This window comes from Gadus macrocephalus, chromosome 16, assembly GCF_031168955.1.
Source record: "Gadus macrocephalus chromosome 16, ASM3116895v1".
Lineage (NCBI taxonomy): Eukaryota > Metazoa > Chordata > Actinopteri > Gadiformes > Gadidae > Gadus > Gadus macrocephalus.
The window spans coordinates 14,959,143-14,982,174 of record NC_082397.1 but is presented as its reverse complement, the minus strand read 5'-3'; the positions used below and the strand labels follow the sequence as shown (position 1 = coordinate 14,982,174).

At 48.5% G+C, this 23,032-nt stretch overlaps 1 protein-coding gene across 3 annotated transcripts in view; it reads left to right on the top strand.

Annotated features, from left to right (window-relative positions):
* arhgef12a (Rho guanine nucleotide exchange factor (GEF) 12a) overlaps positions 1–22,703 on the top strand; it is a 37,664-nt gene extending 14,961 nt beyond the window's left edge. For 2 of the 3 annotated variants that reach the window (XM_060074279.1, XM_060074277.1), the window contains 37 exons: positions 1,316–1,414; positions 2,689–2,738; positions 2,952–3,009; positions 3,123–3,301; positions 3,528–3,599; positions 4,455–4,574; positions 5,039–5,146; positions 5,813–5,953; positions 6,607–6,708; positions 7,118–7,228; positions 7,476–7,574; positions 7,704–7,746; positions 8,358–8,463; positions 8,764–8,901; positions 9,072–9,104; positions 9,771–9,885; positions 10,219–10,324; positions 10,461–10,664; positions 10,749–10,890; positions 11,047–11,079; positions 11,307–11,458; positions 11,556–11,702; positions 12,600–12,685; positions 13,317–13,442; positions 14,685–14,799; positions 16,392–16,492; positions 16,671–16,748; positions 16,995–17,070; positions 17,535–17,702; positions 17,881–17,968; positions 18,105–18,182; positions 18,315–18,421; positions 18,561–18,794; positions 19,317–19,553; positions 20,340–20,566; positions 20,778–20,853; positions 20,962–22,703. In XM_060074279.1, the coding sequence (XP_059930262.1) occupies positions 1,316–1,414; positions 2,689–2,738; positions 2,952–3,009; positions 3,123–3,301; positions 3,528–3,599; positions 4,455–4,574; positions 5,039–5,146; positions 5,813–5,953; positions 6,607–6,708; positions 7,118–7,228; positions 7,476–7,574; positions 7,704–7,746; positions 8,358–8,463; positions 8,764–8,901; positions 9,072–9,104; positions 9,771–9,885; positions 10,219–10,324; positions 10,461–10,664; positions 10,749–10,890; positions 11,047–11,079; positions 11,307–11,458; positions 11,556–11,702; positions 12,600–12,685; positions 13,317–13,442; positions 14,685–14,799; positions 16,392–16,492; positions 16,671–16,748; positions 16,995–17,070; positions 17,535–17,702; positions 17,881–17,968; positions 18,105–18,182; positions 18,315–18,421; positions 18,561–18,794; positions 19,317–19,553; positions 20,340–20,566; positions 20,778–20,853; positions 20,962–20,972 (4,166 nt within the window). In that variant the 3' untranslated portion in view covers positions 20,973–22,703. The remainder of the gene's footprint in view (positions 1–1,315; positions 1,415–2,688; positions 2,739–2,951; positions 3,010–3,122; positions 3,302–3,527; positions 3,600–4,454; positions 4,575–5,038; positions 5,147–5,812; positions 5,954–6,606; positions 6,709–7,117; positions 7,229–7,475; positions 7,575–7,703; positions 7,747–8,357; positions 8,464–8,763; positions 8,902–9,071; positions 9,105–9,770; positions 9,886–10,218; positions 10,325–10,460; positions 10,665–10,748; positions 10,891–11,046; positions 11,080–11,306; positions 11,459–11,555; positions 11,703–12,599; positions 12,686–13,316; positions 13,443–14,684; positions 14,800–16,391; positions 16,493–16,670; positions 16,749–16,994; positions 17,071–17,534; positions 17,703–17,880; positions 17,969–18,104; positions 18,183–18,314; positions 18,422–18,560; positions 18,795–19,316; positions 19,554–20,339; positions 20,567–20,777; positions 20,854–20,961) is intronic. The other variant, XM_060074278.1, reaches the window with a different exon arrangement.
* Positions 22,704–23,032: the final 329 nt, after the last annotated feature.

The window sequence follows — 23,032 nt, the reverse complement described above, 5'->3', positions numbered from 1 at the left end:
CTCGACCGTATTGTTGACACTTCGAACCCCACGCCGGTAGCAACCTGTTTAGCATTGGGAACGAGACGGACCATCAACAGTTGGAGGCAACTTCACTCCACGTTCCTAAGCCATACTGCTTCCTTGACCCTCCTTCTGGTCTCTCTCTCCCCCTCCTTCCCTCTCCTAGCCCGCTTTTTTTTCTCCACCTTTTCCTTCTGACATTCCCCACCCCTTGCCCTGGGCTTTCCTCTCTAACCTCAAGCCCTGTGTACGATCCTTCTCCCCCTGGCGCCTCTAACCCCCTACTTCAGGGCCACAGGCTGCTCATTGACACACCTCTCTAGTTGACACGGCACTGTAGCCTAGCTAAAGGGAGATGGGAAGAAAATAGTCAAGTTTGAAGGGTCCATCCACATCACGTCACTCAGTCTTTTAACGACGATGTTGGATTTGAACCGTACATCTTTGAATGTACTGTCGTACACAGCTATTGGTGTGCCATGTTTGGTTCCAGACAGCAGACAAGCTGGTAGATAAGGATGTGTCTGACATGGTTTTATCTTTGTATCGTCACGCTGGCGCAATAATACACGAACAACCAGGAAAGTCGAGTTCTGTTCCCTGAACCGGGACCATTCAAAAAACGGTATATGTTTGCATTTTCGGCAGACATAAATGAGAAGCATGTCAAATGAAATGGTTTACAAAGTTTGAACGCTGTTTCTGATGAGAATTCTGTTATGTTCTTGGTTGAATTGGTGTGTGGTTTGTGTGTCAGTCTCTGTACGGAGATCACAACACCTATTAGAGAGCTCTAGCCGACCAAGATGGCATAATAACCACTCAGGATCCGAGTCATGCTCCGTTATTCCTCTCAGAAAACAATCTTCTGTATGGACCAAGCAACAAGACTCCGGTTCATATATAAATGCTTAATCCAACTAACTGCGATGGCTTTGTTACTCATCAACCAGATGTTTCCACACCGCAGGGTGTGAGACTTGGTATTGATCAATTTATTTGTTTCTTTTTAACCAAATCTGAAACAAATGTCATTGAGAACATGACTATTAACATTGCTGACCGTGTGACTTTTTACTGCACATTAATGCTCACAGATCAATCAAGGCTCTTTTTTTATAAACCAAGTAATGCAGTTCACTGCCCGCATACAGGGTCTGCAGCTGCACGTCTGAATGCGAACGTCCTTGTAATAATAAATACAAAGTTGTCGCCAGGACTATCCGCAGATTGGTAACCTGGGAACCTTTCCAGCTCGGGCTTCCTGGTCCTGTTAACTGCATTGTTGTGTCCTTCTTTGTCTCCCCCGCAGGTCTGGTTCAACGATGTGTAATCATCCAGAAAGATGAAAATGGCTTTGGGCTCACTGTCAGCGGTGACAACCCGGTGTTTGTGCAGCTCGTCAAAGAAGGTAAAAAAAAAATTGTTAAACGTCTCATGGTGGAATGAACACCGAAAAAAGGGTAGAGGGAAGAGTGTGATGTTATACCCGTCGTGGATATTGCTGGGAAAGGCGGTCAGTTGTAGACATCCCCTGCATGCCCTGACACGTGAAAAACACCAGCACTTATTCTGAAGGGCGTTTCGAGCCTTGATGCAACCGCGGTTACACCTGAGTTCTTCCTTTGCTTTGGCCCTGGCCTTTTGTCATCAGTTTTTTTATAAGGCCTCTCGCTAGGCTGCCGCCATGTCCTTTCGTGTCTTCTCTGCCTGGCGCTAGAGGCTCATGGGAGATTTTAATGAATATCAGTAGGCAAAGAGAGGCAGAGACAACAAGGGAGCGGCCAGCCACTGGGTTTGTTTTGTCCTTGCTAAGACAATGGCATGATATAGGGCTTCTTTAGAGCCCTGTCTTCTTAATGTGATTGCTTTAAAACTCATTCATAGGCTGGCAAAGGTCGTTAGTGCAAATTTATAATTTTGGCGAAATGCTTCACATTGTCGATGGGTTTTGTGCTTATTCCGCCTTTCGTAAAAGGATTAATATTTTTTTTTGGCTGAGAAGGAAGATTATGGTCTTAACTTTCATACAAATTCATAATTGTGATGTGCCATAATGTGTTGTCATTAAAAGCCATTGAGTTCTGGCCAGAAACAGCACATCAAGCAGTTGAGTCTCATGGGACAACATTCAAGAGTTACAGCGTGTGATGGATAGGCTAGAATACAAACGTCAAGGCCTTTCAATTCAAGGATGATTTAGCTTTGTCAACAAAGGACTGTCTCAAAACAATAAGCCACCACAACAATGCTTAAGTTGTGACACATGTATAAATATATATTTTTTTTTAAACAGAAAGATGGTGCGCTGCATTCATCACACAAAGGGTTTAGGAATACGATTGTCTTTGGTTGCTTGGATGACAGCTATATGGTAGCTGGCGCTACCGTCTCTCCACAGACTTAGTGGTAGATCTCATAATAACCAGTCTGGGGCTAAATCCCTTATTTGGGGTGGAGTCCTTCTTGTCCTATAACCACTGTTATGATCTTTAAAAAAAAAAGATGCTCATAAATAGTCACTCTGCCACATCTTAGGTGTCAGGTGTTACAGTCTATACGTTGTGAAACCTGTAAGAATGAACATACACTTGGGCGTCTGCCTTCTAAATGTTTTTATTGTTTAAGTGGGTTTGCAGCTTTTCTTCGGTTCTGTTTGACTAACTGCTTGTTCTATGTGACCAGATGGGGCTGCCATGCGGGCAGGTGTTCAGACGGGAGACCGCATCATCAAGGTATTGTGTCTGTCTGACTATGTGCTCCAAAAACTGCCAACGTCACATGTGTTTTCCTTTTTTTTCCTTTCTCTTTTTTGCGTTAGTTAAAGCGGAGCACTTTGGCTCGCTGCTGCCACCTTCTGGTGGGGCCATATGTTGGCTGTGTTTCAATGCATTCAATATTCCCCCTCTTTGCTCCATATAACGCCTAATGGTTTATATTTTATTCAGGTGAACGGGACCCTGGTGACGCATTCGAATCACGTTGAAGTGGTGAAGCTCATCAAATGTGAGTCCTTGTACTGTCTCCACGCTTATGCCATCGCAGGCTGTAGTTTCCCTGTGAGTGAATGCATGCTCCTACGACGTCGATGTAACTCCTGTGTCTCCTGCCTCCTCCAGCGGGCTCCTATGTGGCCCTCACGGTGCTGGGGCGGCCCCCGGGGCTCGCCCAGATCCCCCTCTCAGAGGCGGAGTCGGAGATGCTGGGCCTGAGCGTCTCCTCCCCCAACTCTCCCGCCACCGAGCGCCCCTACAGTCCCCTGGACCGGCTCTCCTCAAACATGACCCCGTCGCCATGGGTACCGGCTCTCCTTCTTGTGTTCGTCTTCTTTAAAAAAAGGAAAAAAGTGCATTTTTCCTTGCTTTTGGTTCTTCATTTAAGGGGACTATGTTAATATGGTAGGAACACGTGGCTGTGTAGTGTTGGGTCTATTGGTCCCAGATGCTTTTCTTGCCTAGGATGATGGTAGCCGTCTCTACAACCAGTGGCGTGATAACCATAGGTCCTGTTACCTTGTTCCTCAGGATGATACTAGCGGTCTCTACACCCAGAAAGCCTTGCAGCGGATGATCTCAAAGGAGCAGCAGGAGTTGCAGGTGGGCAGGCTGTCGATCAGATGATAGTCTTTTACTCCGGTCTTTGTATTATTAATGCTTGTTTGAACTGCCTTGACGGTTCATATTTGCGTGTGACTATGAGCTGCACAAAGACATTTCTTATGTAGTTTACCACTATAATGATATAGATATACATTATACATCATTTGAACCCTACAGAGGCTCCCAGTATTCACATAATAATAATTGCCCATTGAATACAAGTCAATTGAATGGCAAATTCTCTTTCAAATACCATTTGAGAATGCACTATTTAAATTTCTGAGTAGGGAATGGACATACCTACTGTCAGAATGCAATGATTGTAATACCCATGAATGTGATAACTTTATCTGATTAATTTGTTGTTGATGATGTTGATAATGATTTACTCGTTTTATATTTTCATTGCTACCTGAATCATCTATCTTGTGTATTGTTATGTTTTGTGTCTTTATGTTTGGACCCCAGGCAGACTAGCTCATCCCACTTTGTTGACAGCTAATGGGGATCCTTTTAACAATAAAAAACATACATACACACACACACACGTACTCATACCATTAAGGCGGTGTGTGTTTATGGCAGCCCGCGGTCATTTGCTTTATATTCTCTCTCTCTCCCTTACCTGACTCGCATAACTCTCACTGTATCTGTATTGAATAAAGCATAACAATCGAGAAATAAATATTCAAAGATAGAGGGAATTTCAAACTGAAATGCGCCTTTATGTTGATTCTAGGTTATATACATTGTGTTGTTGTGGCTCTTAAAATGTGTAGGTCAATAGGCCGTCTTCAAGCATTGCCATTGCCAACACAAACAATCCAGCCCTCCACCCCCTCTTCCCCACAGGCCATGAAGGAGGAGTACAGCAGGAACCCCTCCCCCAAACTACTGAAAGACATCCAGGAAGCTAAGAAACACATTCCTCATCTGCAGGGCCAGTACCTCAAGGCCAACGGGGCAGCCCAGGTAATCCCAACCCCACAGATTGCCCACAATCCACAGGGTCGTTTTTTGTAAATGGCGCAGCAAAGAAGAATTTTAGCTCTTGTAGAGTTTTGTTTCATTCAGCCATGGTGCATTAAGGAATTGTTCCAGACATGCATTAATCCTAATCCCATCCCAGGATTAGTTGGGGAAAATACTCCTTTGTGTCAGTGTGACAGACACCGTATTATAAAACTCGTTAAAATACTCGCTTGTTTGTTGCATCTTTTGGCTCTGCTCTGAAATCTCAATAGAAAAAATAGCAGGGATGTTTATCTAGAAGGATTAATAGTGGGTATAATAGAGTATTACAAGTGCATCCAATTAGGTGGGTCATTTTGTCGTTAACACACTTAATTGTTTGTTGAATGAATACGAACTCCCTCGGTTCTAATTGGGTTATTTCTAATTAGTGACAGAGCTGGCGTTGTCATGTGATTCCTCAGGAGGCGCTTCCAGGCGGGGATGTGGAGGACGGTGGCACTTTCAACCCAGAGCTCAGCTCCTCCTCCAGGGGAGACTACAGCACGGACGCCTCCTGGAGCAGCTCTCCTGTAGGTTCCCACTCACCCCAGCTGGCCCCCTGATTAATCTAAAGCCCCCTGCACTCGCATCTACTGTTCTTCCCGCTCCCTCACCACCCAGCGGCTCTCTGAAAGCCAAATTGCAACGCAATGTCAACCAACAATTAACAAGGTTGAGGGTGGATGGAAAATCGATGGAACGACGGATTTGTAATTATTTTACAAGTAAATTTCCTTTCCACTGGGGTAGTGAGGGTCTGTGTGTGGCACAGTGCAATTTTTAACTCTGTAATTACATGTTGGGTTTAGTTTTTCTTATTGTCCTGTTTCTTATTGCACGTTCAAGAAAGCTTTATTGGTTCCCATTCAAAGGATACTTATTAACACGACCTCCCCTGACAAGCGAGAATATAACAATATATATATATATACATATATATATATTTATAGTTTAGTCATTCAATGGGTTAGTAGGTTTTACAGGCCGTGTTAAATATAATCGTAATGGCATCATAATATATACTCTTACACTACACAACATATAATTGCATCATATAATATTACCCGAGGTCTTTATTATTGTGTCATTATTATTCAAATAATAATGACACACAATAATGTATTTCCTGTCAAATCAAATCAAGGTTAGCTTGGCATCTATGGTGCCTAACCCCCACATCCACCAACCTCCTCCAGGTGCAGCTTCTTCGTGGCTTCGGCCTGGGGACTCCAGAAAGCCTGCACCAACGGGTAGAGTCATGTCCAAGCCCCAAGGGCACCCCCAGGGACAGCTTCCACTCCTGCCACTCCCCGGACGTGGAGGATACCGCGGACCTGGTAGGCCAACGGTTAAAATTGGATTTCTAATTCCTATTAAACTCCCCTCTCTCCTCCGATTGGTCATTATGTTGGAGATAAGCCCTAAGTGGATGGCAATGTCGTGTGCATACTTGATGTTCCGGCCTGTGGTTTTGCGTCAGTATCGGTAATGAGTTGGTCCACTTTTGTTGTCTTGCTTCCAGTCAGTCTCTCGTTTCATTGCAGCCATCTAATTTCTCCCCAGTTATAGTAAACGTCCACGCCGTCACAAACCCACTAATGAGCCCAAGGGGTTCACCCCAGAGACCAGCGTGTCCTTGGCATACGAGGAGCCGAGACGTTTGACAGTGGAGATTTTGAATAGATCTAATCATGTTGATAATTACAACCCAGGCAATTAGCAGAAAAAAAAAAACAGGGACTGTTTCTGTAAGCTCATTAAGAGTTGGCATTTTGAACTCCGCGGCAATGTCGTTATTATGAGTGTGTCTTGCAAACATGTGAATAATCGTCCTATCCTCCCTGCAATAGGCTTGTTTATCCCTTGGCCTGATGGCGTTAATACACATAATCCATGCATACAATTAATATGTATACCCATTCCACGTCGACCACAGAGTCTGATGTTTGACCATTCCATCATATCCCGCCCCCTCCTCCCCCCCCTGCAGGACCCAGCGTCCCCCAGTACCGTCAGCAGCCCCTCCTCCTCCCGCCTCGTCGCCCAGATCATCGGAGCTGAGGACGACTACTTTGATTCGGACCAGGAGCAGGTAAGCCCCCGACTGGAAGACGAGAGACGGCTCTCATTTGCAACGGTGACCATTAAAAACACTGCTGCCAATGGATGGATGGAGCTTGAAAGACCGTCCGTCATATCAGTGTCACAACGTGGTGAAGATATTTTCTTTCTGATGTCTAATTAGTGGTTACATTTTGATTTTTTTTTTAATGAGGACATTCTGGTGTCACTGAGACCAAAACCGGCATCAACCGGCAAACTCTTAACTCTTGAATACGTCTCCTGACTCCCCGAGTCCCTTGCCTACTTTCTGCTGCTTCTCCTAGACATAACTGTCTGGCCAAACGGTGCAGGGGGCGGAGAAGGCCACCAGCCTGGCATGGCATGGCATTGCATTGCATGGCATGGGCGGAAGATAACGCAGACTGTCTCTCTTTCAGACAAACGGCCAGTGTAACAGCTTCCAGAGCATCGAGCTGATCAAGTCGCGGCCCGCCCATCTTGCAGCCTTCCTGCACCACGTCATCTCTCAGTTCGACCCTGCTCCACTGGTGAGAGACCCACCGCCTCCACCCCATCCCTTTTAATGCCAGTTGTAAACATACAGAGAAGGGTTGGCCTCTTGTAGCGCCCCCATCCCTTTAATACCAGTCGTAGATATACAGAGAAGTGTTGGCATCGTTTAGCTCCCCCATCCCTTTAATACCAGTTGTAAACATACAGAGAAGTGTTGGCATGTTTCTTTTAGCTCCCTGTTGTGGTGTTCCTTCTAATCCTTGTTTTGTCTCGTGGGGTCAGTTGTGCTACCTCTATGCTGATCTGTACAAGCAGACCAACTCCAAAGAGACCAGGAGGGTTTTTATGGATCTGCACAACTTCTTCATTGACCGGGGAGCCGTGAGTATTTCTTGGATTTGTTAATAAACCTTAATAAACTCTTTTGGCTTGTTTCCATGTAGACTCGGCCAGTTTGTTTTCTGAGCTGTTTTAACACTATTAATACATGTTCTTTCTCCTTTCATGCAGCATTTAAAAGTCCCAGTCCCAGAGACCATGGCCACTGATCTCGGTGAGTGTATTTGCATACGGCGTACGCTTCGTTATCTTCCTCAGCTCTATTCTAAGTTAACTGGTAACCTGATTGTTTATACTCATTTATACTCGGGTTGGCTCACTTCAAACAGTCGTCTCGGTGGTCTGTGATTTGATCACTTAGACACTGTGCACTCTCCCAGCTGAAGTGCTAAAAAAAAAATCAAGCGCTCCAATGATTTGGAAAGTATTGCTTTGAACTTCACTTTGATGGCACGTAGTCACTGTGGACATGCAGCCATGCTTGTGTCAAATCCCCTGAGGGGGGGGGGGGGGGTGGTGTGTGTGTGTGTGTGTGCCTTGGCCTGTGCGTGTGTCTGTGTGTGCTTGTGTCAGTGAGCAACTGCAGTTTTTCACACTTGCTGTCTGTTCCGGAAATTAGCAATAAATAAACGGTGAACTACCTGAACCGCATTTGTTTAAAGCAGTGAGCTGTGAAACGTCTTCATTTTCACCTCACAGGCCTTCGATTATCTTATGTTTTTGTGACTTTGAAATGCCATGCCTTCTTCAAGTGACACCTTTAAAGGTTATAAGAAAAGGGGGGAGCGGAATCCTTTTCTGAAACGTGTACATTTGCAATGTCAGACCGACGGCGGACAGAGCTGATACCAGAGGAGCTCAACCGGCAGCACGTGCACACCCTGCAGGAATCCCTCCTCCCAGACATCCAGAGGAACCTGGACGACTTCAGGTGAAGCACGCCACTCATATTCTATCATGGGCATTGTATCGGGATGCAGGAATGGCTTAAAACATCCCATTCCAGACGACTTGCACGTGAAAAGCATGTGCTCCATCAGGATAAAAACCACATTGCTTTGATTAGCTGGCGCAGGTCCACCCACTTAACCTCAGCCGCCCACGGCACTCGACCGTGACACCTCATCCCTTCCATCCATCAATCGACGCAAACACTACAGGGCCTTTTGCGTCGTCCCGGCGATCAGCGCATCAAACGGAGCCGCCTCCTGTTTTGCGTTTTGTCCCGCAGGCACAAGCGCAGCATGGGCCTGACGCTGGCCGAGGCGGAGCTGACCCGGCTGGACCAGGAGCGGACCAGGGATCGCGTCGCCCTGGATAGGGAGCGCTCCTACGCCGAGAGCATCGTCACCAAGATAGAGGACGTCCTGTGAGTCGGAGGGCAACAGCAGCCTGCTGCAGGCGCAGCGAAGCGTGGCGCAGCTCTCTGCTGCTGCTCGCTGCCACCGCGGCTAAATACAACCCAGTCACCCCCCTCCCAAAGTTTTTTTATGTAACTCTTTTTTCTTTTCTTTTTTCCCCTGATTTCTCGCATTCCAGGTTGACGACGCAGAACACGGAGGAAGAGAAATGGTGAGTGTCTCCGTGCTAAGGCTCGGAGGACTTTCTTTGTGCAAAGGGCTACGGGTGAAGTGTTATTATTATGGGTCTCGCCTCGGTTCTCATGGCGGCTTTTATCTTTCATTATCCGTAATGAGAATACTTCGGCTTTTTCCTGGCACAAGTGGTGTTTCGATCCAATGATGATCCTGTCAAAGGCTGCGTCACAACACTCAATTAGCCTGCGTATATTTAGGATATTAAAACGACTCGTCCGGTCTGATAATTGCTAGTATATTAAAACGATTCGCCTGGTCGGAATGATTTCAAGTATGAATTGCCTGTTTATATAACTTTATAACTGCATGGCGTGCTATCTTTGACTCCGTTCCACTCAAGGCGTTTTGCAAAGTAATGACGTTCACGCTATCAGATGGGCTTTCCCTGAAGTAAGCATTATATTTATATTGCATATATTCACAAGTAGGACACAGCCTGGCTTTGAACGCTATGTGGCTTAAGCAATCATAGCCCCCCCCCCCGCGAACATGTAGCGCAAATGTGCTCAGTGTCATGATGCTAAGAGGACATGTGTCATGTGATAGACCAATTCTTCATGTAATATTTCAGATTAAAAAGCACAATGGGGTTATAATCCAGATGATATTGAAAGCAGTTGTTCTGTGTGTCGCTCCCTAGCACTACCATGCAATACGTCATCCTGACGTACATGAAGCACCTTGGCGTGAGATGCAAAGAGCCGCGCAGCCTGGAGTCCAAGCGGGTCCGCATCAACTTCCTGCCCAAGATCAAGGTACTTGACTGGCACCAATCGGTGGAGCCAAGATGGCGCCCGGGAGGCTGCCGTCTTGGCTCCACCGGGTGCTCTCTAAGCAGGGAGCGCATCCGATGGAGGCAAGATGGCAGCCTATTGGCCGCCATCTTGGGTGCCATCTTGGGTGCTCCATCCACTGGGTGCTCTCTAAGCAGAGGAAGGCATCGGTGGAGCCAAGATGGCAGCCTCCGGCCGCCATCTTGGCTCCACCCAATGCTCTCCCTGCTTTGGTGCCGACCTGGTACATGGTCTCAAAGTGGACCCTCCTCACCCTCCCGTTCCCTCCCTTCTGTCGCCTTTAACCGCGCGCAGAAGAGCATCAAGACTGAAAAAGACGGCGAGGAGAAGGTGAAGAAACCCCGGTTTCCCAGCATCCTCGGGCCTCAGCGCCGGCCGAGCCGCGTGGAAGCCGGCTCAGGTGAGCCGTCACAGAGCGACGCGTCATTAACCAGCTCCTGTGGCAGGGGGCTGTCTTGCCCTGTGGGCCTGTGGGGTCTGTTTTGCAACACTGGTTGTCCTGATGGTATTTTTCCCCGCCCCTACTCTTAACGCAGTGGGCAAGGCTTTGGAAGCACGGGCCCGGCCGCAGAAGCAGCTCTCCCAGCCCACGCTGGGGGCCAACGAGTACCTGGAGAGAGGGGGTCTGCGCAGCAGCCAGTCCAGCGAAGGCTCGGAGCTCATGCACTCCTCGCCCCACACAACCTCACCCCCCAACAGTGCCAGCTACAGCCCGGACACCAGCAGAGACGTCGATTTCGGTGTGCCATCCAGATTTAATTGGTGGATCTTCCCTTGGTACGGTGGGGAGTCTTCTGTCGTGTAACCGTCGCCATGTGCTTCAGGTGGGACCCCGACCTCCGGCGGTGGCTCCAGACTGAGTGACGGCCTCCAGACGGACCCCCTGGACGGGCTCCCTTACCCTGCCTCGCACTTTGACCTCTATGCACTGGACCAACTGCAGGAAGAGGAGAGGGAGAATGACCGGTGAGTTGCCAAGCCTTTGTTCATTGATTGTGATCATGCATGCCATGCCTTAGGAATGGCGGTGGCTGGTGCAATTGATTCATTTGGCATTGTCCCTGCTGACGAAAGTTATTTTTAAAATCGTACTGATTCTGAGCATGTACTTTATCTTCATAGGGTTACTGACGGAACACCCAAGGTCATACGGAGGTAACTATGACTACGCCTTTTTATTTTTTATCGGATCTATGTCCTTGGACCCGAGAATGAATAGTGTCTAACCTTTTTTGTGTGTGTGTGTGTGTGTGTGTGTGTGTGTGTGTGTGTGTGTGTGTGTGTGTGTGTGTGTGTGTGTGTGTGTGTGTGTGTGTGTGTGTGTGTGTGTGTGTGTGTGTGTGTGTGTGTGTGTGTGTGTGTGTGTGTTCGCGCTTACGCAGACTCGAGGGACTGAGCAGCACAGATGTTCAGAGCGAGGACGACCAGGGCACGGACTCGGAGCTGGACCTGTTGAACTGGCAGCAGCTGGTGGGGAAGGAGGTGCTGGCCGGCCTCAGGCCCCACGACATCAAGAGGCAGGAGGTCATCAACGGTGAGCCGACCCCGTTCCAGAAACACCCTGTTGGTTTGATATTCATTCCTCAAAATGGCGTCCTCTAATGAATGCTTTGGTGGTTTGCCCCGTCCAGAGCTGTTCTGCACTGAGAGGGCCCACGTGCGCATGCTGCGAGTGCTGGACCTGGTCTTCTACCAGAAGCTCTCAAAGGAGGCCCTCCTGCCAGCCACAGACATCAGAAGCATCTTCACCAACCTGGAGGAGGTCCTGCAGCTGCATGGTACAAACACAAACACGCGCACCATGCGCTCCTGCAGAACCAGACAGACAGACAGACATGAGTTCTCCTGAACGCCCGAACTGAAGCACGCATTCACAAACACATACAGAAAAGTGTTAAAGGGTATATTAAAATCGTTAATCTGTGTTTGCTAAATATACACACTGGGAGCATAAGCAGCATTGCTGACTCTTTCTTTCCACTGCCTCCCACTGGCCATCACCTTCTGGCGGTAGCAACTACGTGTGTGTTGGAACTCTTTGCTCAACCACTGCATGTGTATTTAGATTATTTTTTATCATTTGCATACAAGGTTGTGAAAAGGTCTTCATGACAACTTAGTGGTACTCCTAAAGTCAAAGGTCGGGAACCACTGCTCTTTGTCCTCTCCCTCTTTAGTCAGCAAGAGGGGGGGAGTGCCTAACGTGTGAAGTAGAGAGCTGAAAGTCCTGTGAGACTGTGAAAGCATGCTCCCTAGGGTCTCCGCTAGGTCACACACTTCCTAGGATGCTACTGTTCCACGTACCGTGAAGCTCCCTGATTAAACATCACAATATTAAATAAGAGCGGTTATTAATTTATGCAAAATATTTATCTGCTGTGGGTGAAAAGCTGGCTGTTTTGCATTTCAACACAGAAGTCGGAAAATATGTATGTGTGAGTTACTTGAAAAGCGAGGCAACGACATTGCATGTATAAATCTAGATGTCTATAAATGTTGATCTGAGAGAGGGTTGTTTGGGTGAGAGTGTGGCATATTTTAATCGTTAATTAGTGGGGGGGGCCATCAGCATGCCTCGCATCAAAAGTCACCGCCCGCTACTGCTTTCCTATGCTTGTTATCTGGGCTACATCCACGCATACACTAACGTTTTTTATTCTGATTTAAATTTTCAGTTTCCATACTGGAGCAAATGGCAGCCATTCGGAAGAAGAATGAGTCCTCAGTAATTGATCAGATAGGAGATGACTTGCTCTCTTGGGTGAGTACAATTTTGCAGGGCTGAAATTGTATTCTTCCTTCGGAAACATTTCCCCCCTTTTGAATCCATCTCAAGAAGAGTGATGTGGTAAAAGAGAAGAAAAAACAGTTTCCTGCTCAAACAAATTGGACTGGTGCACGGAATGGCTTTATGTGTACGTCAAGGAAAACACCAGCAGCAACCGATTGCCTATTCCCTTCTCAGATGTTTTGTATTTTGTGTTTACTGAATCACAGTTCGGCATCGTTAAATAGAGAGCCAATTATCTGATGTGTTGTGTGTTTATTTATGCATATTTTGAGTATTTTTTTCTGGCATTATGGGTGTGTGTTAGGATATAATATACATTATAATGAGGCAAAAGTCATTCCAATTTATGTTGAGTAATGATGAGTAATAAAATAAAAGTTGGTAGTATCTGCAGCAAGATATAATGGAAAGAGCCAATAAGCAACTGACCTCCACGACCCACCCATATGTGAAGGAAACGGGTTAAACGTTTCCCTCAGGCCACGGTTAATCAATCTGGTCTCAACACAATTGAGCCATCAAGGAGGCTCCATCCTCTGATTAAATCACCCGGCCATCTCCATGACCACTAATCCTAACCACCCACCTACCTGGGCTCCAGTTCAGCGGTGGCGAGGAGGTGAAGATCAAGCAGGCAGTGGGGACGTTCTGCAGCAACCAGCCCTTCTCCTTGGAGTTCATCAAGACCAGGCAGAAGAAGGACTCCCGCTTCAACGCCTTCATACAGGTACGCACAACCACTACAACGACAACAACCCAGACACTTATGGGTAGGGGAGAAAAATACGAGCGTGTGTGCGTGTGTGTGTGTGTTTGTGTGTAATTGCTTGCAATGCAGCAAGAGAGGGGAAGTGGTGTTTAAAAGGGTCGTTACAGTGATAAATAGGCTATAGATTGCCTTTTCATCAACCTATTTTTTTTCTTTTTGGTAAGTGTTGTTACTGCCGCAAATAAGCACTGCAGCCAGGTTGCCTTGGCTTATTGTATCATTAATCACTGCAGTTTGTGAGCATACCCTGGCAAGACTTGTACGTAAACATGTGACGTGAACATACAAAAACTATTTCCTACAAATTGCAGAAGGAGCAAGTAGCTATTTAATAGGGTTAGGTTCGAGGGTTAACCCTAACCCTCAGGGGGTCAACTCTCATCTCTATTCTATCATTATAAATGTATACTGTAGTTTACATGAACATCATTAGTTAATGACTATTTGACCCTTAGCTAAAAGTTAATTAACCGTTATTTAATAGTCAATGCTCACTGCTGCATTAAACGTTTATTATTGTACCCTTATTGTGAAAGTGTATCATTGCATTTTTAACAGTATCTTTTATTGGATGAATGAATGAATGAATGAATTGTTAGATGGAAGGCATTTTTTTGATAGAATAGACACGCTTTTAGCGTAAGCCCGTTTTTGTTTTATGACTGGCGACCCGCCTCAGTCAATTATATAGTTATATTGAGAAACCTTTTATGGAAGTGTTCCGTCGTTGAACTTTTCATTTTGAAGTATGAGGCATTACTGAGTATGTTAATGCTTTTAAAGTCACAATTCGGTCAATTTTTCTGGTCCTTTTCACCATAAACTCGAAAACATCACATGCTTTAATGGATTCTCAAAGGTTCAGTGCAACACGGGCAGGCATTATTGCATTGCAGATAATGTGGAAAATAATTGAAACGTGACCTTATAATAATCTAGGTACTGCAGCGACAAGCAAGTAATATTACATTTGCATTGGGAATAGAACATGTGGTCCGTCTCAGAATGGAACATCTCGTCTCCCTTATTAAAAAGCCGGATGCCAATTTATTACATAAAGGTCAGAGAGACATTTATTGTAGCTCAGAAGTAACTAGTGGATGAATCAGCCAGTAGATGCAGCCTGCTAAACGATACTTTTGCCATTTAATGTCCACCAACCATGCACCTCTTTTGTCTCGCTCTCCCGTCTGCCGGCAGGAGGCGGAGAGCAACAGACTCTGTCGCCGGCTGCAGCTGAAGGACATCATCCCCGTGGAGATGCAGCGGCTCACCAAGTACCCCTTGCTCCTCGACAACATCATCAAATACACAGGTAGCTCACCCTTCCCCGACGCGTTCTGGAGGTCCACCTCACACCACTGGCTCCGTTCCCTCAGCCGTAGTCTCCGCAGGTTAAGTAGGCACTGGAAAGCCACCTCGTTTATACCCCAATAGATGTTCCGGCCTGGGAGCTCTCCCCTGCCGGCCACACGCCCACCGGTTCATTTGGAAGTGCTACTCCCACCGGGCCCCCCTGCCCGCGTTCTCTCATGACTGTTAAGCGCTCCCCGCTGGCTTGAGTGGCGACGGCGTGCTGGTCCTGGCGGCCCAGCGGCTCCTCGCACGCTGTGCGGCAAGCTCGCCGCGGCGTAACTGATAGCTTTTTCGTCCGCTCCACCGCTGGGCCCTCATCCGCCCCCTGTTGGATCCCGGTGAGGACCAGGGCTGGGAGGGCGGCCGGAGGATTGCCTGCACCACTTCCCAGTTTCAAATACTTATTCTCTTTTTTTTTATGTTGTGCAGTTTGCTGACCTTGCCTGCTTTGCTGCACTTTTACGGTGGATAATGGGGTAATGATCTCCCATATCGGGCGACGCCACAGTATGATGGAAAACAAGTTGACTAGTGCTAAACCTATAAACTGAGGATGCTAGAGTCACACAGTACTCTAAACAACCTTTCTCCCTTTCATGCTCTATAGCATGAGCGTGCTAAACACCAGCTAGGTTTTTCTGGGCCCTCCAGACAAGGACACTGGGTGGGGATGTTGAAAGCCGGTTTATTGTCGGGTTCGCAGACAATGATGCATGACGACGATGGTGCTCCTTGGTGCCATGCAGGAGATCTCTCCCTGAGTGTGTGTGGGGATGACTGGTTTAACCAATGCACAACAGGTGTGCATACTCGCCAAGCCCCAGAGTCCAATCAGTCTGACTCTTGGCCGGGTGAGGCTGCTTAAACCAGCTATCATCCACACACACTCCCCACACGCATTGAATTGCAAGTCAATTCATCAGTGGTGTAATAACAGCAAATACAGTAATTACCATTGAATAATGTATTATACGTATTGCCATGGAAACTCAACCTATAACACATGATAGATCTCCTTGTTTTTTCTTCCAACCACCGCTGTAGGCAGTAGGGAAAAAGCTATGGAGATAATATAAAATGGGGGGGGGGGGGGGGACAAAAGCAAATTAAGTCTTATAAGACCGGAGCTCTCCATAGCAGCATGCCTACCATTAGTAAGTTACAAAGACAAATGGTGAGATTATCATTTTAATGGTCCGGGTGCAGTAATGCACATTGTGGGAAATGTCTCCCCCATTATTTGGGGCCATCATTTTCATCCTGGCTGGGGTTTGGGTTCACACTGCGAGGACACTCTGACAATAAAGCTATTATAGGATCTCAATGCCTGCTGTGCTTTATCATAATGTCTGAGAGTGATGGTGGGTGAGTACGTCTCCCCCCCCCCCGGCAGCAGTTGGACCAGATTTCAGCCGTGGTTTGATGTCCTTACTGTACCGACAGCAATATATATTTTCACCTTCTTATGACAAATATGCTTAATGTAATTCGCTTTGGATAAAAGCGTCGGCTAAATGCTCTAAATTTGAATGCAAATGTCATCACTGTCAGACAATGCAGCGGAGAAGGACAAGCTGAAGCAGGCCAGCGACTGCTGTAGGAAGATCCTGAGTCACGTCAACCAGGCCGTGAAGGAATCTGAGGACAAGCAGGTACGCCCCTCGTTCAATGGCTTCCCTTGATCTGTCATTCACCCGCTTTCCTGTCTTTCTATGTGTTCGAGCTTCACTTCAGTTTGGTTGGTTCAGTGACAGGACTCTCCCTCCTGCAGTGTGCTTATTGACCACTCCCTAACCCACCCTCCACCCCCCGTCGCTTGTTTCCTTGCAGAGGCTAGAGGACTACCAGAGACGACTGGACCTCTCCTCTCTGAAGCAGACCGACAACCCCATGATCCTGGAGCTCAAGGTGAGTCTCGTCTTCCATGCTAAGAGAGAAGGCAATTTTTGGTCGCAAGGAAAAGCTGCTCACTTGGTATTGGTCGCTGATTCTCTCTCTCTCTCTGTGTGTGTGTGTGTGTGTGTGTGTGTGTGTGTGTGTGTGTGTGTGTGTGTGTGTGTGTGTGTGTGTGTGTGTGTGTGTGTGTGTGTGTGTGTGTGTGTGTGTGTGTGTGTGTGTGTGTGTGTGTGTGTGTGTGTGTGTGTGTGTGACCAGAACCTGGATCTCACCAAGAGGACCCTGGTGCACGAGGGACCGTTGTCGTGGAAAGTGAACAAAGACAAGACTATTGGTACGTCTATCATCACGTTTGCATCTCAATATTAATTTCAGTCAGGCCTTGGCTGGGCAGCAATTTTTCACATACGGCCGCAGCCATAAGATGTTTGAAAAACATCAGCCAATCAGAGTAATGCTCGTTGACACATATTGATGCCATATTCGTTTAAAAGTAAAGCAAAAACACTCAAATCTTAGAAAAGCCTTCACATTCCCCTATCCTCCATTATTGTTTTATTGATAAGACGGCTGCGCTCCTCGTTCCCCATGAACTGAAGTCCTGTGAGGGTGGATTGGTTGGAGCTTTCCATCTTTTTTTGGAAAGTCTTTCAATCAGAATCCAGGCCTGACGTGTCAGGAAACCAAACGTGGACTCACAAGAGGGTCTCACAGGGTGATGAGCGTTGCTTCAGGAGGTCACGCAATTCACCACGGCCGCACGGTAACCTCGTTTGGTTCACCCTTGTTCCCTGTCAGAGCTGTACACGCTGCTACTGGAGGACATCCTGGTGCTGCTGCAGAAGCAGGACGAGCGTCTGATCCTCAAGTGCCACAGTAAAAACCTGGCCGGCAGCGCCGACACCAAGCACATCTTCAGTCCCATCATCAAGCTCAACACCGTGCTGGTCCGCTCCGTGGCCACAGGTCAGCATCAATAACGGCCTAATGGTCGGCCATCATTGGTCATCATCATCCTTGGCACTGAGCACAGACCAACACCTCCTCTGGCTTTCCGCTCGGAAGGGCAGTTAAAATGTGACACTGACTCTAAATCCAGGGCGGTCCACTCTAACTTATGGCTTTGTCCTTCTCCTCTGTGTAGACAACAAGTCATTCTTCGTCCTCTCCATGTCCGACAATGGCGCCCAAATTTACGAGCTCATGGCGCCAACCGTCTCGGACCAGCAAACGTGAGTGTTCTCTGCCTCCGGCGTTCACAAGGCTTCAGGGACAGCGGCGGTGGCAGCAGCTGTTGTTGTTGTTGTTGTGGTCGTTGTTGCGTGTTCTAACAATAACCGGCCCGCTATCTTCTCCTCCCTCCACCAGGTGGCAACGTCTGATCACACAGAGGGCGGACGCCATGAAGGTGAAGCCTCACAGCGTCATCCCGCTGCCACAGACCGAGTACGTGCCTCTCCTCCTCCTCCTCCTCCTCCTCCTCCTCCTCCTCCTCGCGAGCGGCTAGCGCGGATCGCTTTTGTGCGCCCTGAAGCTTATCGCGCGGCACATTATTCATTCTCCTAACTTCAATTCCAGTACATCCACCAGCGGCGAGCGGGACGGCGTGGAGATGATCACCGCCGGCGTCTCCCGCCCGAGCAAAGACTCGGACCGCACGTCGACAGGCAGCACCCAATCCAGCGGTAAACCCCCCCGAACGCTTTTATTGAGATACGATCGAGCAGATGAATGAGCGTGTTAATGTGTTCTGCTGAGATTGATCCTGGCTGTTGTGTGTTTCCACCCCACCACCCCACCCCCCCCCCGCCCCCCCTGGCTCAGAGCTCAAAGAGAGCGGTGCGGAGCCTGGACCCGTGGCGCTGGGTTCCACACCAGGCACTAATCCCTTTGAAGGAGCCAAGCCCTGCAAGGGGGGGGCGCAGAAGGAGGAGGAGGAGGAGGAGGGGGAGGAAGGCTTCGTCGACCCGGAGCACTCTTATCGAGCGGCTGAGGAAGGCCGGGAGGGGGACTCGTTCAGCCTGTACCCGTCCAGGGCAGACGAAGCGCTCAAGACATGTAAGCGACACCCCCCGGGGGACCCGCGCCGGCGACCCAGCGGACACGTTTGGTCGCAGACTCGCTCGGCGGACCGGGTTGTTGTTTTGTTACGAGGCAGAGCGTTTCTGTCCAAAGCAACTCCGCAACGAATTGACACACACAAATCGTTAGTCAGGGTTAGTGCCTACAGGTTAGGCTGTGGTACACCAGAGATCAAACCAACTCAGCCGCCATACCATCATGCATGCCCGCCTTACTCTAATCCTATGCTAAACGTCAGTGTTGCCCCGCAAGCACTTTCGCGTCAACTTGCCAGCTCCGTTGCTCCAGTCACATAAATATGAAAGCTGGGTTTATTTATTCCGAGGTTTTTCTGCACGCGCCGTGATATAGAAGCCTGGCGGGGGAACGTCCAATCGAATCAATAGGACGGGCTTACTAAGGGGGTTGCTGTTCATTCTGTCGCCTCCCCGACTCCCTCTCTGCGCGTGGTTGTGAATCCTCTCTCCCTGATCCTCCCCCCCCCCTCTGCCGTTGCAGTGGCGTCGTTGAAGCAGGCGCTGGTCACCCAGCTCATGTCCCAGGAAGCCAGCGAGCGTGTCCAGCGCTGCTCGGGGGCGCGCCTGCTGCGGACCACCTCCCTGCGGACCCCCGTGGACGGCCGCGCGCGCGTCCTGGTGCACAACGGCTCGGAGAAGGGCCCGGTGCAGACGGACGACCCCGCCCAGGACCTGGGCTCCGGGGACACGGGGTTCTTCGACTCCCCCGAGGACTATGGTGAGGCAAACATACGGATACAGCAAAAAGTGGAAAACGCCATAGAATATAATTGGTCACCGACAAATCAGACTTTAGTTAACGTCTAAAGTCTGATCACAGACGAGCTCCAACCCTGGTAGAATGCTGCCAGAGGTGGGGATCTGTAAGCAAGTAATTGGCAAACACAAACTTGGCCAGCAGTAGCAAACTGCCCAGTAAAGTTTTCAAGTCAACACTGTGCAGACTGGTCACTGTAGAGATGCACTTATTAAAACCCCCTTCGCAAAGCTTCATCTACTCATGCAAACCAGATTTTGTCGGTAGAAAGTATCCTCAACGAAACGGCAGAACGAGGGGGCAACTCTGCCCCCCGCAGCTTATGGTTAAAGGCCTGTGCTCTGTGCCGTCTCTACCCTCATACATTCTACTACACCCTAGTCGGACTGCTGCATCCAAGATTACTGTGTAAAAGTTCTGTGAGGCACATAACTCATTTGGGCACATTTTATAGTTTCCCCCATTTTATGCCGTTCCTCTTCTGCTCTTTTCACACCTTGATTCATCCCTGTGTGTGTGTGTGTGTGTGTGTGTGTGTGTGTGTGTGTGTGTGTGTGTGTGTGTGTGTGTGTGTGTGTGTGTGTGTGTGTGTGTGTGTGTGTGTGTGTGTGTGTGTGTGTGTGTGTGTGTGCGTACTGATCTTTGTGTGTGTGCTTGTGTGTACTGATGTGTGTGTGTGTGTGTCTGTGTGTGCGTATTGATCTTTGTGTGTGTGTACTGATGTGTGATGTGTTTGGCTCCCCAAAGCAGGATCCCTGGTCCTGGAGGGATACGGTGGGCCGGGAGAGAGCAGCACAGACGACGAGGTGGCGGGGGGCGCGGGCAAGCAGCTGAGCGCCTCGCGGAGCTGCCCGGCCGACTCGGGCATCAACCTGAGGTTCTCCACGACGTCGCAGGCCGGCAGTCTGTCCACCTTCAGCAGACAGGTCCTCTCTCACCTCCGCAGCCTGCAGGCCAACCTCAGCTATCTGAAGGTAACGCTCTCCTTCCGTTTGTCCCTCTGTCTGCCTCTCTGTGACCTCTACTGTCTGTCTCTCTGTGGTCTACGTCTCTATCTGTCGCCCTTTTGTCTGTCTGTCTCTGTCTCTGTCTCTCTCCTTCCTTCCTTCCCTTCACTACGCCCCAACACTCAGAGCCTGACGTAATGTCATGTTTTATTGTTTTGTATTCGTTTTCTGTCCGTAGGAGGTGGAAGCCAAATATAATAATTTAATACGGCAAAGGTCAGAGAAACCTGCGTCAGACATGGAGGGGAACAAAGGTAACTCGTTTTGCTTCCTTGTCAACCCAAAAAAAAAGCAAAAGCAACAGATTTTTATTGAAGAAATGCGCCTGTGCCTAATCCCAGCTCTCCCTTCTCTCCCTCCAGATAAGAGATAGGGCTGCTCCCGCCACACGGTTCGTCCGGTCCGGTCCCAACGAGGAAGTGTTGACTCTTAAGTTGTTGTTCCTACTTCATGGGCCCTGACGGATTACCTGGACGACCCCCATAAGCTTGACCTCTCACTGCTGAGACCCCCCCCACCCCCAGCCCATGGTTGCCACAGAAACGAGAGACTGAGCATGAGCAGACACTGTTCAAGGGTTGAGAGATGTGTCCCCATGCCCTCCCCCCCCCAAACCCCACCACCTCCATCAGCACAAGGCAATCAGGGAAGTGGAACTGCCCCCCCCATCCTCACCCGTCTGCAGTCTCTCCCCCGTCCCTCTCTCCCAGAACTCCCTGCGAGAAAGAGAACTTATACCAAAATGTACAAAGATGTGTGTTACGAACTCATATATATATCTATACATATATATGAATATATATCTATACATATATATATGAAACGCACAGAAGAAAAGGACAAATTTTAAGATAATGTATTATGTTTTTTCTTTTTTTTATCCCAAGATGTATTTATTTTCTTTCTTTCCATTCTCTTTTTAAAGTGTTTCCCACGTTGGCTTGCATGTGTTTGGCTGCGGTATTCCGGGGCGTTCGTGATTGCTTATCCCAGCGCCGCGTGTGCAGCGAGTCGGTGTGACTTTTGAGTACACTCTGGTATCCTAGCACGCTAGCTTAGCCCCCCCCCCCCCCCCCCCCCCCCTCCTCCTTTCAATCAAGCAGCAAGAAATGGCCTGAATATATTTAGAGAGAGAGAGAGAGAGCCCAGAGTTTCAAGGACTAGAGGACAAAATTTCAAGGACTAGAAGTTGGTTTTAACTAGAATGAAGAGTCAACCGGGCTCTGATCTGGTCTGATGTGTTCTACAACCCCCCTCCCTCCTCCTCCCCCACCCCCCGCCGCTAAAGAGGTGCTATTACGCCTCTTTCCTATACCCATGTAGACTACCCTGACATCTGACTCCCACTCCCTTCTGTTCCTGCCTAAGACACGCCCAGCCGTGGGTGTGTCTGTTCCTTCACAATACATACCCATCCGTGGGTGTGTCTTAATAAGACACGCCCACACATGGGTGTGTCTGTTCCTTCATAAGACAAGCCCACACGTGGGTGTGTCTGTTCCTTCACAATACATACCCATCCGTGGGTGTGTCTTAATAAGACACGCCCACACATGGGTGTGTCTGTTCCTTCATAAGACAAGCCCACACGTGGGTGTGTCTGTTCCTTCATAAGACACGCCCACACGTGGGTGTGTCTGTTCCTTCATAAGACACGCCCACACGTGGGTGTGTCTGTTCCTTCATAAGACACGCCCACACGTGGGTGTGTCTGTTCCTTCATAAGACACGCCCACACGTGGGTGTCCCCGTGCGTCCCCTCACGCAGGTCACCGTGCTGCTGCTGCCACCACGTTGTTATTTATCCTCTCTCTCCTCTCCGCGTCGTGTGTCCGCTCCGTGTCGCCCTACCGAACAGGGCTGTGTTGCCTGACCGCCCCCCCTCCTCTCTCTCACCGGGAGAGCACCCAGGAGACGCTGCGTGTATTGGCTTCAGACTGGGTGCATGCCTCCCTCCTCTTCCGCTGCCGCTGGCTGTTCGCCAAGCCTGGTATTCTAATAATAATAATGTCACATGGTTCAACACATATATTGTACAATGATCAAGTTGGAAAGGCTATGCATAACTTTAATAAATAAATCGTGCCACGCCACATTTAAAAAAGGAACTTGTTTTGTCTTGGGTTGTGTTTTTAGTTTATCTTCAGTGGGAACTACATTTAACCTGAGGTTGTGTTAAAATCGGTTTTTGGTTAGGGCAGAAGCATATCTTTACTTTAATGTCATGTTGGATGAGACAACATGTCAGTTGTAGACCAGTCAAAAAGTATGTGTTTGCATACTGATTTTGCCGGCGAAGACTTCCTTTGCTACTATATAGTACAAAAGATATCGAAAAAGTATTTCACCCAAGATTCGACTCAGGCATTTGCAAAGATTTGTTCACCCCTCATTCTTTAATTTTGTTAACCAAAGCTGTTTAAAGTGCTAGTA